This window comes from Oryza sativa, chromosome 1 (genome assembly GCF_034140825.1).
Source record: "Oryza sativa Japonica Group chromosome 1, ASM3414082v1".
Taxonomy (NCBI): Eukaryota; Viridiplantae; Streptophyta; class Magnoliopsida; order Poales; family Poaceae; genus Oryza; species Oryza sativa.
Window position 1 is genome coordinate 37,514,768 of NC_089035.1, and position 16,549 is coordinate 37,531,316.

General features: G+C 52.4%; 1 protein-coding gene and 1 long non-coding RNA gene across 2 annotated transcripts; one reads left to right on the forward strand and one right to left on the reverse strand.

Annotated features, from left to right (window-relative positions):
• Positions 1 to 3,100: 3,100 nt before the first annotated feature.
• Positions 3,101 to 4,914, reverse strand: LOC112937601 (uncharacterized). Its single transcript, XR_003240233.2, has 4 exons — positions 4,653 to 4,914; positions 4,255 to 4,508; positions 3,930 to 4,144; positions 3,101 to 3,393 (listed from the first exon to the last, which is right to left on the reverse strand). It is a non-coding gene; the product is annotated as an uncharacterized lncRNA (long non-coding RNA).
• A 2,170-nt stretch (positions 4,915 to 7,084) lies between these two features.
• LOC4324827 (uncharacterized) lies at positions 7,085 to 9,430 on the forward strand. Its single transcript, XM_015766556.3, has 2 exons — positions 7,085 to 8,523; positions 8,629 to 9,430. The coding sequence occupies exons 1-2, from the start codon at positions 7,211 to 7,213 to the stop codon at positions 8,852 to 8,854; spliced, it is 1,539 nt and encodes a 512-aa protein (XP_015622042.1). The 5' UTR covers positions 7,085 to 7,210; the 3' UTR covers positions 8,855 to 9,430.
• The last annotated feature ends 7,119 nt before the right edge of the window (positions 9,431 to 16,549 follow it).

The following is a 16,549-nucleotide window of genomic DNA, read 5'->3' on the forward strand; positions in this document are numbered from 1 at the left end:
CCGTCCCCCGTGCAATCAATAGGGGGAAATTATTACCCGTGATTCCCTCCGCCTTTCCCCCCAATTTTCCCTCCCTCTCTCCCTTGGATTTGTTTGGAAACCCTCCCCTAATCCTGCCGGCGCCATTGATGGAGCCCGAGAGCGCCGCGCCGGTTTCCTTCCCCTCCGGCCGCCCTCTCCCCCTTCCAACCCTATTTAAACCCTCCCCGCACCTCCTCCATCCGTTTCCGCCTCTCGCCGCCCTTCCTCCTCGCCAGAATCGAGCTCACGCCATCGCTCTCTCTCTCCGCCGTCGCCGTCGAGCTCCGGTCCGCCGCCGTCGTCGCCCCGGACCACCTCCCACCTCGGCGCCGCCTCCTTCGGCTTTGCCGCATCCTCGCCGACCTCGTCCACCCCTCCGTTTCGCTCGCCGGCCGCCGGAACGCCGTCGACCCCGTCGACCTGAGCCGCGCCGCCGCCTTCCTCCGCTCCGGCCACCTTTTTCGTTGTCGCCGTCGACCTAGGGTGAGCCGTGGACCGCCGCTTCTTTTTCCCCCTTCCCTTCCCCTCTCTCGGCCGCCGCTCCGCCGTGCCTATGGCCGCCGCCGGCGACCATAGGGCGCGGGCGCCGCCTCCCGCCGGCTGCGCCGGCTTGGCCGCCCTCGGGCGCGCCGAGTGGCTGCCGCGTGGCGCCCGGCCGTCAGCCGCCCGCGCCCTCGGGTGCGGCTGACGCGTGGGACCCACGGTGCGGCTTAGTTTGTGGCTCAGTCTGGTTATAAACAAAAGTACACGGATGGAGATGGACGAAGTCGGGGGTCGATGGACATCTCTAGGACAAATGAAGGCTACACAAGCTGCGGCCCGGTAGTCGAGATGTCATGGCACAGGGCCGGTGTCCTGCTGCTAGGGGCGCAGTCCTGCATACCTGTCCCGGGGGTTCCGGCCGTAGGTGGGGTTGGGTCGGTACTCTTGTCTATGGCTAGGATGGGTTGGAAACTATGTCACATCTTCCGTCCGTATACCGTGGTGGTATGTGGCACGTGGTTACACGTGAGGAAGATGTGTCTTGTGGGTAAAGATGTACACCTCTGATCAGAGTATAATCTATTCGAATAGCCGCGCCCTCGGTTATGGGCAAGCCGAGCAATGTACCCAAGTTAGTGTTTTAATTCTTAAAACCTGCTTAACAACTAAAATGTGGAATGGTTGGCCTGGGTTGGCTTGGGACGAGCTGGGACCCAGGGTCGGGTTGCCAGTTCGGTCTGAATCATCGTAGGCCTTGGATTAAGGCATGTTCGTGTGGGTTCACGGCCTTGATTAATAATATTGTATAGCTCTGGAATCATGTTTACAAAATAGCTTTGAGCAACTAAGTGTCTTTTAATGCTGTTTACTACAAACCCTAACCCTTTATATTATAACCCCCTTGTACTCCCTTGCATTTATCCTGCACTTGTGGGTGTGTCTTGTTGAGTACGGTGGTTGTACTCAGTCTTGCTCAATTTTTTCCCAAACCAAGAAGAGGAGCCCCTGGAAGAAGAAGGCTTTGGTGTCTAGCTCGTGCCTGCCGTCAAGCGCCTGTGGTCGTCGCCCTAGTCTTCCACTGTTTCTCGTTTGTCTTTGTGTATGCTGGGCCTTCGCCGCCCATGTAATAAATTAACTATTTACGCTTCCGCTTGATAAACTCTGAAATGTATCAACTTTTGGTGTACCTTGCCTCCTGGGACAAGGAATAATACACGCACGTAAGGAACGCCCGTTGGGTTAATTCCGGTCGTGACACATATCTTGCAATTCAATTTTAACATGAAAATCTCCTTTTGAAACAGCCAACATACTCAGTTTGTCAATGTTAATTCCTACCAAAAATCCTCTTGAGTGACCCATAGCCGGCAACCACTCCCATTTCATATTTTTGTTACCACTTAGACCTCTCAATAGACCAGCAGAGAAATCCTGCTTTATGGACTCCATAATCCCAACAAAATCAATGTTTTTTTCCTTAATCAAATCTTGTAAATGACTAGTTTTTTCAACCTGACCCATTCCTCTAATATTCCAAAAAAGTCCTTTCATTTTTTTCCTGGTTTTTTTATTATATTTTTTCCTACTCATCTTTGGAGTGACCTTGAAAATCTCAAGGTTTCCTCTTTTGTTTTTATGCTTACTACCAGAAAAATGAGAGCCTTTAAGTAAAGAGTCAATGTGCTCCAAATCAGAGTCATATCCCTCAGAAGAGCACAATTCATCAAGCAAATTTTCCACAGGGAATTCTATCTCAGTTTTAGATTCACAATTCTTATTCTTCATAACCTCTTGTTCTTTTAAAAATAAACTAATTCTAGCACATTCTAAGTCTTTAATCAAAGACAAGTTTGAATCAATATTATCAATAGCACAGCCTAAGTTAACTCCTAAAATACTAGCCATATCCATAAGGGCCACATTAGAATCTTGAACAAAAGAAGGAATCAAGTCCTGACCTTTGTTGATGAATGCATTTTGCGCTTCCTTCCTTTCAATCGCCACTTCCTGCAAATTTCAATCGTCATTTTCAATCGGCACCTATCACGCTTTTAACGTCATGATAGCCAGAAAGAAGAATTCTGAGCAAGGAGCACAAATACGGAACGACTGCCGTCCACATCGCGAGGGATACATGTAATCTGAAGATGACAAAGCCTACTCATGTCGCCAACTGTTAAAGGTCGCCTGATCTATGTCAGTGTGCGGCTAATACGCAGCTACTAATCAAAAGCAATCATTTTGAAGTGCCATCATACGTCTTATTCTTTGTGTGTTTTTTTTTTCTCTTTGCAAGAAATAAAATCTTGCAGGTAACAACTCTTGCAGAACTATACTAATTTATGACAAGTTCAGATCAAGTTGAGGTAGTTCTTGCAGGTAACAAACTCTTGTAGAACTATACTAATTTATGACAGGCTCAGATCAAGTTGAGGTAATCAAGCATTTCTGGTTCTGCATTTCAGTGTTCATGCGGTAGAAAGTGGATTGAGAAGTGGGGAGTATTCAAACTAGCAAAGGCTACGGGAGTTGCACCAATCACCCAATTTTGGTTCTGTGGGCATATATATGCTTCGTTGGAGATATCGTTCATATCTTTTTAGATAATGGAATGAAATAGCATCCCGACCTTTATTCGAAAGAGTTACAGCCAATTATTACAAACTAGCACTCTGTAAGAGTGAAGTTCAAATAGAAGCAAACACACCAACCAAACTAGACAAAATAACATTATTCCAGTTTATTGGTAAATCTCCATCCATGATTGGCAAACAGTTGCATAACCATCGTTTCAACCTTACGACATGCAACAATTAAGAAATCTGCATCTTCATCACACTTTTGTAACTGTGCCCACAGACGAAGCCAATATGTTGCCTTGAAAATGACCTGCATATAAGTAATAGTAGGTGATTTGTCAAAAACCCTATCATTCCTACTCAGCCACAGTGCCCAACACAAGGCAGAAGCTCCAACAAGTATCAGTTTGCTCTTTTTGTTTATGACTCCTTGAAGCCAATCATCAAAAATATGAGATATGCTAATAGGAATATATAAACCAAAAGAAAACTGAACTGCCCTCCAAATAAACTTTGTAAAATGACAATCAATGAACAGATGTTGGATAGTCTCATTTTTCGTACAAAAGCAACATCTTAAATTACCAGTCCAATTCCGTCTTGCTAAATTATCCTTGGTTAACATAACTCCCTTAAGCAAATACCACATAAAGATCTTGATCTTAAGCGGCATCTTGAGTTTCCAAATTAACTTATTTCTGTCAATGTAACCATTATTAATTAAGGCTAAGTACATTGATCTAACTGAGAATTGGCCATTCTGATGATAGTTCCATCTAAAATATTGTTCATATCTACCAGGCCGCGGAAAAGAACATGACATGCAGGCAAGGATCAAAACAAAACCTTCTACTGGCCATAGGTTGATCGATCAGGAAGGGAGACGGAATTTCTCTGCAACCACACAAAATGCTGGATCTCTCTTTGATATCTACTGTTTGTCCGTAAACTTTCCCCAAGTAGATTCACTCCATCCCAAAATGATTGGAGGGCTTGAGCAGTACTACCAAAAATGTTGGTAGAAGAGTAGGACAGCGCATCTAGACGAGAAGACACCCTTGCTGAAAGTTCAGAACAGATACATGGTAAGCTCGGCGTTTTAAACCTGGTTAATCGGAAGCACTCACTGATCTAGATTGAAAGACGCATGAATCCAACCATGCGTATCTACCTTCGAGTTCAAAATCTGGGCCATCCAACTGATACTGTCGTGAATCAGAACAACGCAATCGAGCCAACATCAAATCGTTGCTCCAGGGCCCATCAGGAGGAAGAGAGCGAAACAATCAAAATCACTGAGGAAGGAAAGTTACTTGTACAGAAACAATCAAAATCAACTTGCTGCAAGGGTGTGCACATCTACTTTCTGTTTCTTTCTCTCCCTTTCATTCCATTACAAGTAGCACTTCGATCCTTAATTCGTCTCTGCCTCTCTCCAGAAAAAAGAAGAGTAATATGAATATATGCATTCTGGTGTCATTAATAGGCACCATGTTCCCGACATACCACTGTAAATATGAAAAAAAAAACTGAAGAGTATAATTGGGAGGAGGGGAGAAGAAAAACAACCACCAGGCGTCTCCGTCATCAACAAGGAGAGGAAATCCAAGTTATACTCGTACAGTGATGGCGATGCAACTTGCACACCCTCGCTTGGCGGCTAGCCGTGGCTCACGTTTCCGCTGTCGCTCGCGCGACGCCGAGGCGAGGCGGGGCCGGGCCGCGGGGGTGGCCCAGGCGCGACCTAGGACTGGTCCTCGCGGCCGCTCGCCACAACGCCGCCCCCGTCTCGACCGTCCAATTCGGGGGCAAACCACCAACCGATTCCACCGGGGCGATCGAAATCTCCTCCGGCCCGTTTGGCCGGGTCGATCCCAACACCGGCTCGATGGGAACGTGGCGCCCATCGGGGCCCCCCTCTCGACGCCCTCCCAACCGTCCGTCCGCTCGTAAACACCCCCCACCCCCCAGGCCCGAGATATTTTCCGTTACCGTCTCGGCGTCTAGCTAGGCGCGCCGTGTCGCCACTCGCCAGCGAGCGGAAAGGTCCGAATCGGATGGGTGCCTTTCGGGAAAAAAAATTGCCGAAACGCGCGTGCGTTCCGAACCGTGCTGGTGGTTGGTGCCGTGATGAACGTACGAGGTCCGCTTGCTAGGCGCTATCATCAGTTCAGCGTCAGTGTCGCGATTTGCAAGGAGAAAGACAGTATTGGTAGAGGTAGAATTTTAACTCAATCATTTCTACAACCGGTGAACTACTAGGACACGGAATAAGAGACGCTAACTGGAGGTATCTCCAAAAAATGTCAGCTCAGGCGTCGAGTAGTGAGCCGCATCAGCACCACCACCGTGTTGCACGAGAGCAGCACCGGTGGGGAGGAGATGTGCAAGCGTGAGGCCAGAGTGGAGTGAAGCCCATGCGCGACTTCACTGTACAGATGAGTCCATGGGCGACCATGGGGGCGGGCATGACTTGCCTAGCGCAGTGTGGTGACCGATTGACACCGCGGCTTAATGGCGGACACGTGTGGGACGGGAGCCGCGGAGGGAGCAACAAAAGCCTCGAGGCTTCACAGTTGCAGCGCCACCGCCGCAGCTGTTGGCACGTGAACAGAGGTGGACACGTTTGAGAGTTGCTTCTGGTCTCTTTTTTTTTTCTTGTTCTTTCAAGTTAAACCACGTGAAATGAGCTGAAATGTCGTTCTTTACTACATACTGTACACTGTACTAGCTGCTCTGGTCAAGCTTTAGCCGATTATGTACTTCGTGTCAAACGATCAGCAACTTAAATGGCTATATTGATGTTTTGGATACAATATGCAGTAGCAGTTCTTTTAGTTATCCATAAATAAATTTTTAAATGCTTAGTTTAAAAATATTTTTAAAATAGCACGTACAGATTTTTCTTGAAAAATATGAAACGTGCTAGCCTTTTAGCATGCACAACCATCAAAGCATAGGCCAAAAAGCAAGGCTTGAGAAAACCAGAGGCACTACGGTGCATCATCCTTCCTTGAAATGGAATTCTATGCTTTGGTTCCAAAAAATAAAAATAGTACTTGAAAGTACAGAATATACCGGATTTTCAACATGCATAACTATTAAACCAAAGCCTAAGCTATAATTTGACAAAACCAAAGATATTATGATACGCCATCCTCCTTTGAAAACGAACTTGAATGCTAAAGCACGATACATTCATAATTTCATAAACTTATTAGACTATTATAGATTTATTATAATAAAAAACTATGGTTAAAGTCGTATATTAAAGACTGTAGAAAGCCTAAATGTCAAAAGTAAGTATTGCATTTTCTTCTGAAGGGAAATAAATTTTATTGTACAATGGCAATGTATAGCGGTTAAAGGTTTCTTGAATTTTCTAATATAAAAGGAATGGCCCAAATAAACAAGTTTTTTCCTAAAATAATTCTGAGATGTCTTTCTGGAAAGTATATTTGGCTTTTTTGCACACTTATGAATAATAAGTAGGAGACAATAAGAAAAAAGTCACAGAAATTCGGGGTGGCCATACCCAGCACACACGTTGATGATGAGAGAGGGGAGCCGTACAGGAGAGTGAGGCGGTCTACGGATTCTTCGGCCGCACACTCATGCAATGCATCCGGGTGGCACGCACGAAATAAATAGGCAAGGCCTCCCTACACGCTCTTCGTCTTCTCCCATCACTCTTCTTCCCTCTTCACTCGCTACTGAACACCATCTCATATTTTTGTTCTTGATTTTTTTTTCTCTCCCCCCCCCCTCCAAAGTATATACTGCTTGCCATTCGTATCTCGAGTGTGTGAGCGCCTAATTTTGGCTCAAGCCTATATTAAGGAGGGGCGTACCGTATCGTTTCTATTTTGTTTCGTGAAACTGGTGTCACCGGTAGCGGCAGTAGCAGGAGTGCTAGATCCTTCACGAGCTGCGTGGGGGTGGTTGACCAGGACACGCCTCCCGGATCCTGAAATAAGGCCACCGCTCGTTTCCCCCTCCCCCTCTTCCTCTTCCTCTTCCTTTGCCACCCCCTCGCATTTAGCCAGCCTCCCACGGTTGTGGAGCTGTGTGGGCCATTTCCCAACCGTCGCTCCGGTGGGTGGCCGGGAGGGTGGTCGCTGCGACCCATGGGCATCCAGGTCGCGGCCGTGACGTCGTCGCCATGCGCCGTCACGACGTCGTCGTCGTCGTCGCTGTCGCCTTCGTCGTCTGCCGCCGCGACGACGTCGCGGCGGCATGGCGTTCTTGGAGGTGTCAGGCTGTCGAGAGGGCAGTCGTCGCTGGCTAGCTGGAGCGTCGGTATGACCCGCCGGCGCGCCGGCGGGCACCAGATGGCAAGGCGCGCTCTCAGCGCTAGCATTGACAGCATCGGGAGCGACGGCGGGGACGACGAGGAGTTCTTGCGGAGGATTCAGGAGCTGGCGGTGGGGCTGCACCCTGGCGCCGCTGGCTGCGGGTGGCCGGCGAGCGTGGAGCGGAGCGCGAGCAGCGTGGGGTTGCCGCTGTCGCTGCGGATGCTCAAGCGGAAGAAGCAGCAGCAGCAGCAGCAGGGCCGGTGGGACGAGCGGCTGATCGACTGCGCCGGCGAGTCCGCGCGCGGCGCGGTGGGGCGCGCGTTCTCGTCGATGGTGCTCATCATCCGGGAGCTGCAGAGCTTCACGCTGCAGATGCGGCAGGCGCTCTTCTACGAGGACCTGCAGCGCGTGCTCGCGCGCGTCCACGCCGAGATGCACGCCTCCTTCGTGTGGCTCTTCCAGCACATCTTCTCCGGCACCCCCGCCCTCATGGTCTCCGTGATGCTTCTGCTCGCCAACTTCACCGTCTACTCCATGGGCGACAGCGTCGCGGCCGCCGCCACGCTCCCGCCTCCCCAGCCCCCCGCGGCGACTGTGGCGATGGTCGACACCCAGCACGCGGAGCAGTCTCATTCCCACCAGCGGTTCGACCATGCCTCGCTCAAGACGTTGTCCATCGGCCGAACGGCCTCGGTGGGTGGCAACAGCGGCGGCGGCGGCAAGGTGCGGCCGGTCGCCGGGGCAACCGGCGACGGTCGCTCGGACGAGTGGTCAAATCGGCAAAGCGGCGCGGTGTTGCCGCAGGATGCGTCACAGGGTACGCCGGGAGCTGGCGCGGAGGAGGCCGTGCCCGTGTCAGAAGCAATGGCCGTGGAGGAGACAGAGGACGAACTGGTCATCTGGAAAAGGATAGCCGATGAGGCTACCAGGATGCAGGCGAGCGTTCGCGCCGAGGCGCTGATGGACCCGGACACACTGGGGCAGCTCGTGGCGCCGGTGGAGGCCAAGCTGGACACGGAGGACACGGCGGAGTTCGCGGCGACGGAGGAGCGGTACGAGCGAGCCGTGTCCGAGGAGCCAGACAACTCGCTGCTGCTGTCCAACTTTGCCCAGTTCCTGTACACGGTGCAGCGCGACCACGATCGGTGAGTTGCTGCGCGCCACGTCGCCAGCCGTTCGACGAAATGGCCGCCGGGGCCTCTTGGGGTTTTACGGGCGCTGACCGAGGTGGTGGTTTTGCGCGGATGCAGGGCGGAGCACTACTTCAAGCGGGCGGTGCGCGCGGAGCCGGCGGACGCGGAGGCGATGGGTCGGTACGCGACTTTCCTGTGGAAAGCGCGCAATGACCTCGCGGCCGCGGAGGAGACGTACCAGGAGGCCATCGCCGCCGAACCCAGCAACTCGCACCACGCGGCAGCCTACGCGCACTTCCTCTGGAACACGGGCGGCGATGACACATGCTACCCCCTCGACTGATGCGCGTGCATGAGCCATGCCTCCGCGATCCAACACCTCCCTCCCCCAACAAAACTCAACACACACAAAAAGAAGCAAAGGATATTTTTTTACCACACTCCAAGAACAAGACGCACTTCTCCACCCTGCACGTGCTTGGCCGACCACGCCGCTACACTACACTACACTACTACGCGCTAGTAGTACAGATTTTTTCTTCTTGTGGTTGCTCGTCTCGCGGTGAGCCGGTGAGTAATATTGGGGTGATCCGCGGCGTACGTGCTGCTGCTTCCCGTTCTGGAAATCCGGCGAGCGGGGCACTTGGCCGGAAACGGCGGGAGCCGCGCTAAAGCTGGTGTGATCGATCGAGTTCGCTGCTCGCGGCCCTACGGGTTTGCCAGTTGCGTTTGCCCGAGGGACCCGTCCTATTGGCACGGATGCTTTGCGGCGTCATGGAGAGAGATGAGAGTTTGCTGTGTTTACCAGTGGAGTGAATACTGTAATACAAGTGCATAGCAGCAATCCAATTTGCAACCTGTAATTGTGCAGACGAATAAGAGGCTCTTTTTTTCCGCACCAACTGCGGCTTGCACTTAATTTTCTCTTCAACTAGCATGGTAGCACGCGCAGATTGTGCGGCTAGCATCATTATATTTTCTCTCATATAATAGCATATATGTTTTTTCAATATATTATTCAAATATATTAAAATAACAACATAATTTTAAATTTTGCAATAACTTGTAATATTCATATTGTATTTTATATACGTGTTAGTTATTAATAATTTTTAATATTAAATTTTAGTTATTTGTAAATTATATATATTCCTATATGGACTCTAGACTCGTCTTTTAATATTTCTTTTTTTAAATTCCGAATTTTCAGTAAATTGTATTTCTATATAGACTCTAGGCTCTTCTTTCAATATTATTTATTTTATTTCTGAATTTTTATTATTTCTAATTGTATTTCTACGTGGACTCTAAACTCATCTTTCAATATTATTTCATTTTTAATTTCGAATTTCAGTTACTTCTAAATTGTATTCCTATATTGACTCTTCTTCCCATGTTTTTCTTAATCTCAAATTTTAGTTATTTGTAAATTGTATTTTTATACGGACTCTTAACTTGTAGCGCCCGTTCCATCGTGGCGCCTAGCGGAAAAATTTAAATTCTAAGAACCCTAATTGCGAAATCTGTTTTTTTTTCTTGTTGTCAGTCTCCGTGCCAATCCCTAATCTCGAATTCCCGATCTATCGTCAAATTCAAATCCCGAATCCAAATCCTTCCCAAATCAAATTCCTCCGCAAAAGTCTATTTTGCCTCCCTCAGGTTCGGTGGGCCGATTTCCTCGGCCCATCTCTCTCTCTCCCCCAGCTCTCCCCTCGCTTTGCCCGTGCGCCGCGTGCATGTGCGCATGCGCGTGAGCCGACGCCGAGCCGAGCTCTCCCTCTCTCTCTCGTTCTCCCGCTCTCTCTGCCCGCTCCATCCCCGGCAAGCTCCCCGCGTGCCGTTACCTCGCGCGCGCGCTCGCCCGCGCAGTCGTCGCCGTCGTCAGCAGCTTGCTGCCCGTGCCTGCGCCGTCTGGCCCCGCGCCCTGCCGCGCTGCGCCGCCTGCGCCGCGCCCTGCCCTGCGAGCCAGCGCGCGTCCCCGAGCCGCGCCGCCTGCATCCGTCCAAAAATCGGAGGCAGCGCCTCCCGCTCCCATCCCTCTTCCTCCCCAAACCAGCATAGCGCGAGCCTTCTTTCTCCCCCTCCGTTTCCCGCTTTCCTCTCTCGGCCCGACCTCTGCTCTCCCTCCGCTCGGAGCTAGCGCCAGGGCAGAGGAGCGGCCGCGCCGCGCCAGCCCGTCCTCCACGCCGTTTGACCGCGCCCGTGAAGCCTATCCCATCCCCTCGAAGTTCCCTCGCCCCCTAGTGCCGCCCAAGGTCGGTTTCCGAACCGACATTGCCGCCCTATAAACCCGAGCCCCTCCCCAAACCAATCTTTCCCGTTTTCGCCCTCGCCATTGCCGCGCCCTGCCCTGTTCGCCGTCACCGTTCGTCGTCGCGCGTGTTGGAGGAGCCGGCACAAGCGAGGACGTGTGACGTGGACTCCGGGCGCACCCTCTCCTTCCTCTTCCCCGGCCCGAGGTCGGAGTGATCACATCCCGCGCCGTCGGCCATCGTCACTGCGCCCCTTCACCCCGCACGGTAGTGCCTCCTCCCCGTTCTCCCTCCTCGTTCCTCCTCTTCCCCTTAGCTTTCGGTAGAAGCTTGTAAAGCCTCCCCGTAGCTAGCTGGCGCCGCCCCGACCGCTGCCGCCGCTCGCTGTGTGCTCGCCGCCGTCGCTGCCTGTGCTCCGTAGCACCCGCACGTCGCCGGCCTCTCTCGTAGTGTCTCCGTCTAATCCGATGGTAGAAACGGACTCCGGTGGCCACGTAGATGCTCTAGTCCGGAGGAATCGAACCCTAGTCGCGTCGTTGCCGTTTCCTTCTTTTCTCACAGCCGGTTGCCGCCGCCGCAATCCGCCGCCGTCGAACTCCCTCCGGCGAATCCGAGCCGTTGGCTCGTCTCCCCTCGTCTCATGCAACCACCCGGTGTGCTCGCTTTCGCCTGTATCGCCGTGGTTCGCCCCGCCGTTCGCAGCCGCCGTCCGCCGTCCGTTCCGGCCGGCGCCTTCTTCAACCTTCCGCCGGCCCGCGTGGCAGCCACATAGGTGCCACGTCGGCGCCAGCTCGGCCAAGACCGGGTCAAGCCGACCCCGGTCCGCCGCTCCCCTCTGCCCCGCTCGCACGCGCGGTCCACCGCGAGCCGTGAGGCTGCGCGTGGGCCCGCCGCATCCGCACCCACCGCGAGCCGCGCGCGTGCACCGCGCCCCGCTCCAAACCCTAGCGCCGCGTCACGTGCTCCTCCTCACGGTGAGCCGAGCCGCCGACAAGCAGGTCCCACTCAGGACCACACGAGATGGACCCGACCCTCCGGCTCCCTCTCTCCTCCCCTCCCGCGCGTGCCTTGGGCCGCCTTCTCAGGCCGGCCGGCCCATTATGCTCGGCCGAGCCGCCCCTTTCTCTCGGGCCGCGCCCTAGCCGCCCGAGGGAAGTCTGTTTCCCCTCCCTCTTTCTTTTCTTTTTCGAAAGGGTTTAATTAAATCCTTTTTCCTTTAGACCAAAAATCCAATAATCTTAGAAATTCAATATCTTCTCAACCGTATGTCCGTTTGACTCCGTTCAACTTCCAAAATTTCTCAAATCTTGAGATCTATTTAATGGCACGTTTAGAGGTCAATAATAGGGCTTTATTTTCGCCATTTGTTGAGTTGTCCCGTTTCGCGTGTAGTTTCGGAGCCCGAAGACCCGCAGTGCGAGGATTTCAAGGATCAAGCTCTCGAGCAAGGCAAGTCACCTTTGATCATCTTGCACCTATAATTTAAATCTAAGTACTTCTTTTCCGCAAATATTGCATGAATAAGTTTAACACAAGTATTTCGGCCGCGGCTTGCGAGATAGCCTACCGGCCCCAATCCTAATTGTTGCAATTACCCTCCTTGAATTATTGAACACTTGAACCACCTTTGTCAACTGTTGTGCTTCGATGCACGGGCCTACAGGCACGCGCATCGGAACACCTCCCCTCAAATTTAAAACATCCAACGATGGGTAAAACTTGGGGTTTTACAAAAGACTTGGAAAACCCGACACCTGGGTCGGTGCTTGCGAACTAAAATTAAATTTCCAAAATCGCGGACCGGGGGACGTACCGGGAGTACGGTTTCCCGCTCTTGCACTTAAGGACCGTTTCCTTGGAATTTCATCCGAACATAAGGCAAGTGCGACCACATGGGTGGAATGGGACACCCCTGGCTGAGTAACTAGCTAATCGGGGGAACCATGATGGCAAGAGACATGTCGATTCAACGGGGTGGTGCCGGGGGGAACCCCCGGGCTTCCTGGCACAGTATGGTGTGGGACCTAACCTGATATCGGTCTGGGACCCCTCTCGTTGGCATATGGTGAACCTGTGTCGGCTTTCGAAATGCCTTGTCATGAAAGCCTCAAGGTCTCCAGACGTGGCCGTTCTGCACGGGCGGGGTGATCCGGGTTAGTAATGTCATGTGGGTAAAGTGTACCCCCTCTGCAGAGGTTATTAAACTGTTCGAACAGCCGTGCCCACGGTCATGGGCGGATGTGAGGTGATTCCTAGCGTAGTTTGACTACTGCTTGTGAAATTACTTTTATGGAATGGGTTCAATGTTTGGAAAATCTGCGGCTGATGGGATCAGCCAGGCCCGGGTGGCCGTTTGAAAGCCGTTGGCCGGGTGCCAACCTTGAATCAGTTCAAAGATTGATACATTGCACATACTCCGACCAGACGAGACGCACTGTCTCATCCGTGTCGTTTGAGAAGCACTCACTTAGTTGTTTCAACAAGGAGTTTAAATAAAACCAATTGCAAAAACAACAGCATTTCCTTTGAAGCCTGCATTAAACACTTAATTCCCATGGCTTGCTGAGTACTCCTGTACTCACCCTTGCTCTATATAAATAATCCCCCCCCCCAGTTGCTGAAGAAAATGATGTGGATCCTGCTGATGAGGAGTTCTTCCAGGAGCAAGTCGGCTACGATGAGTTTTAGGGTTTTGGCCTAGTTCCCAAGTCACGCCTGTGATGAATGGTCCAAGTCTTGGCTTCCGCTTTCCCTTTTGTAATGCAGTTGTGAGCTCAGCATCTATCCGCAGCCCAACATGATTGTACTCCTACTCTGTAATAAAGAGACCTCTGCTGCTGTGATATTCTGTCTTCCTGTGATACCAGCACTGTTTCCTGGGACTGGTATCGATTAACATGTTAATTTGGAGCGTCACGGGCTAGTTCCGTTCAGGGCTAGTTCGGGGCGTGACAAAAGATGGTATCAGAGCACAGGCTTGGCCCTAGGGCGAAACCCGACGTTTAGGATGACCCTAAGGATACTAAGTTCAAAAACTACTTGCTCAAAGGCTTCTTTTTGCTTTCTTTATTTTCAGTAGTTTATTGCTAAAATGGTTACTGATCTTTTCTCCCTCTTTCAAAATTGTAGATGGTAGTGAACGCCAGCTTCAGTTCCCATAGTTTTGGTGAGGGTCACCACGTCGCTCAGCTTCGTGACCTCGCCCGCTTCCTTGGCTTCTCGTGTCCCGAGTACACGGGGTACTCTGTGGACCGTGTTCCCCCTCGTTGTGAGCTTTCGGTGTACCTTTACCCTCGTGGAGGTATACACGGGGCTGGCCTTTGCCCACACCACTTCAATGTGGCCAGGCCCACTCTCCAGATCGTGTACCAGGACCTCTCCTGGACAGCACTTCGTCGCTTGGTCCACGACTACAGCCACCGCCTCGGGGGCTCTGCCTTCCGGCAGCTCCCACGCCTTCCTTCTGGCCGCACTGACACTAGGTACCCTTGTCCGTACCGCGAGCCTCAGCCTGTGCTGACTCGCATGGTTGAGCTTTCTGAGGCTCAAGCCACCCAGCACGACCTACTCCTTGAGGCTTACCGCTCTGGAGGCCCGTCTGGCCGAGGAGGGTGTCACCTCAGTTGACACTGCGTCTTGGGACTCAGGCCGCCTCTGCCACGCCAGCCACCTGTCTTCCCACAGCTCCCGCGGCTCCTTTCGCACTCCCAGTGGCCCACGCTCCCCCAGCTCGCGTGCGCCGTACTCTCCAGTGTACTCTCCCTACCCTCACCCAGTTAGCCCTTCCTACACTCCTGGTCACACCCCAGTCGCTTCCTCCCGCCGTGGCCCACGCTTTATCTGCACTGCGCGGAAGCGTGTTGTTGGTTCTTCCACTATGTTCCGCTTTGACTACCCAGCTCCCCCACCGCCAGCAGCTCGTGCTGCTGCCGGCCCTCGACAGGTTCCGCCGGTCTCTTCGCGTCAGCCGATCGACGTCTCTTCGACTGAGGAGCCGACTACAGGAGGCAGCCAGGCAGGCGAGGAGTAGAGGAGGCCGTCTTCAGCAGTTGTCCGTGTGTTAGGCCCCTTTTGTGCCACCGCCACCTCTCTTGGAGTCGTGGCGAGGTAATGCGTGCGTGTGTTTGATGTGGGTGTTGTTTGGTAGTCTGGTTCTCCTAGGTGGTGTGCGTACAGTCAAGCTCGGCGTAGCTCTGTGACTTGTCCACACCCGTTGTATCAGATGTCTTTATGATTTGAGAAAACCAGTTTATGCCTAGTGTGTGCTATCTGAGTTGTTATTTATTTTGCTTCTTGTCTTCCTTAAGTGCTTATCTGGTTCTTATCTCGCCCCTTTTCTGGGAGTTTAGATGGCTAGCCGCCCCCGTCGCGCTGCTCGTGCACCAGCCCGCTTCGGCTTTGAGGAAGGTAGAGTTGAGCCAGAAGCAGATCATGAGTCAGCTAATGAGCAGTCTCACCACAGCAACCGTTCGCACCGTACCGCTCCCCGCAATGCAGAAGTCGAGCAATCCCACCGCAGCAATCGCTCGCATCACACAGTTTCCCGTAATTGTCACGACCGGAATTAACCCAACGGGCGTTCCTTACGTGCGTGTATTATTCCTTGTCCCAGGAGGCAAGGTACACCAAAAGTTGATACATTTCAGAGTTTATCAAGCGGAAGCGTAAATAGTTAATTTATTACATGGGCGGCGAAGGCCCAGCACACACAAAGACAAATGAGAAACAGCGGAAGACTAGGGCGACGACCACAGGCGCTTGACGGCAGGCACGAGCTAGACACCAAAGCCTTCATCTTCCAGGGGCTCCTCTTCTGGGTTTGGGAAAAATTGAGCAAGACTGAGTACAACCACTGAGGAGGTGCGGGGAGGGTTTAAATAGAGTTAGAAGGGGGAGAGGGCGGCCGGAGGGGAAGGAAACCGGCGCGGCGCTCTCGGGCTCCATCAATGGCGCCGTCGAGATTTGCGGGGGCAAATCCGCCCGTTTGAACGCGAGAGAGGGAGGGGAAAATGGGGGGAAAGGGAGAGGGAATCACGGGGAATAATTCCCCCCTATTGATTGCACGCGGGGAGGACGGGGGCGGCGGGATTCGCGGCGGCGGCGGCGCTAGGGCGTGGGCGAGGCAGCGGGAGCGGCGGGAGGAAGGGGATGACGGGTGGGCCCCACCCGTCAGCGAGGGTGGCGGGCGGGCCCGCCCGTCAGTGGCGCGCGCGCGGGGAGAGGCCGGATGGGCCGCGGGGAGAGGAGAGGGAGGGGGAGGGAGATGGGCCGAGCCGGCCCGAGAGGGAGAGGGAGGGAAAGGGGTCTTTTTAGAGTTTTTCTTTTTATAAAACCTTTTCAACTTTGTTTATTTCTTAATAATTATTATTTGTGCTCTGAAAATTCCACTAAAATTTATTTACGCATTTTAGGCTTTTAGGAAATATACAAAAACCCTCTAAGCCTTGTTTGACTTTTAACTTTGCACATTTTAATTGTTGGAGGCTTTCACACGGATTTTAATTATTCTAGGCACAATTTAGAGGATATATTTTAGGGTCGTTTTGGGACGTGACAGTAATGCAGAAGTGGAACAGTCTCACCGCTCTCACTGCACTGCCAGTCACAATTCTGGTGAAGAACGCATTCCTTCGCCACCCCATATTCAAAATAACATGCAGCACTTGATGGCAGTTCAGACTCAAATCTTGCAAGGTTTAGCCACAGCCATAGCCGGTATTCAGCACAACGCGCATGGAAATGGCCACCCCCACATGGGCAACAACAGATCCAAGCAGACAGACTTT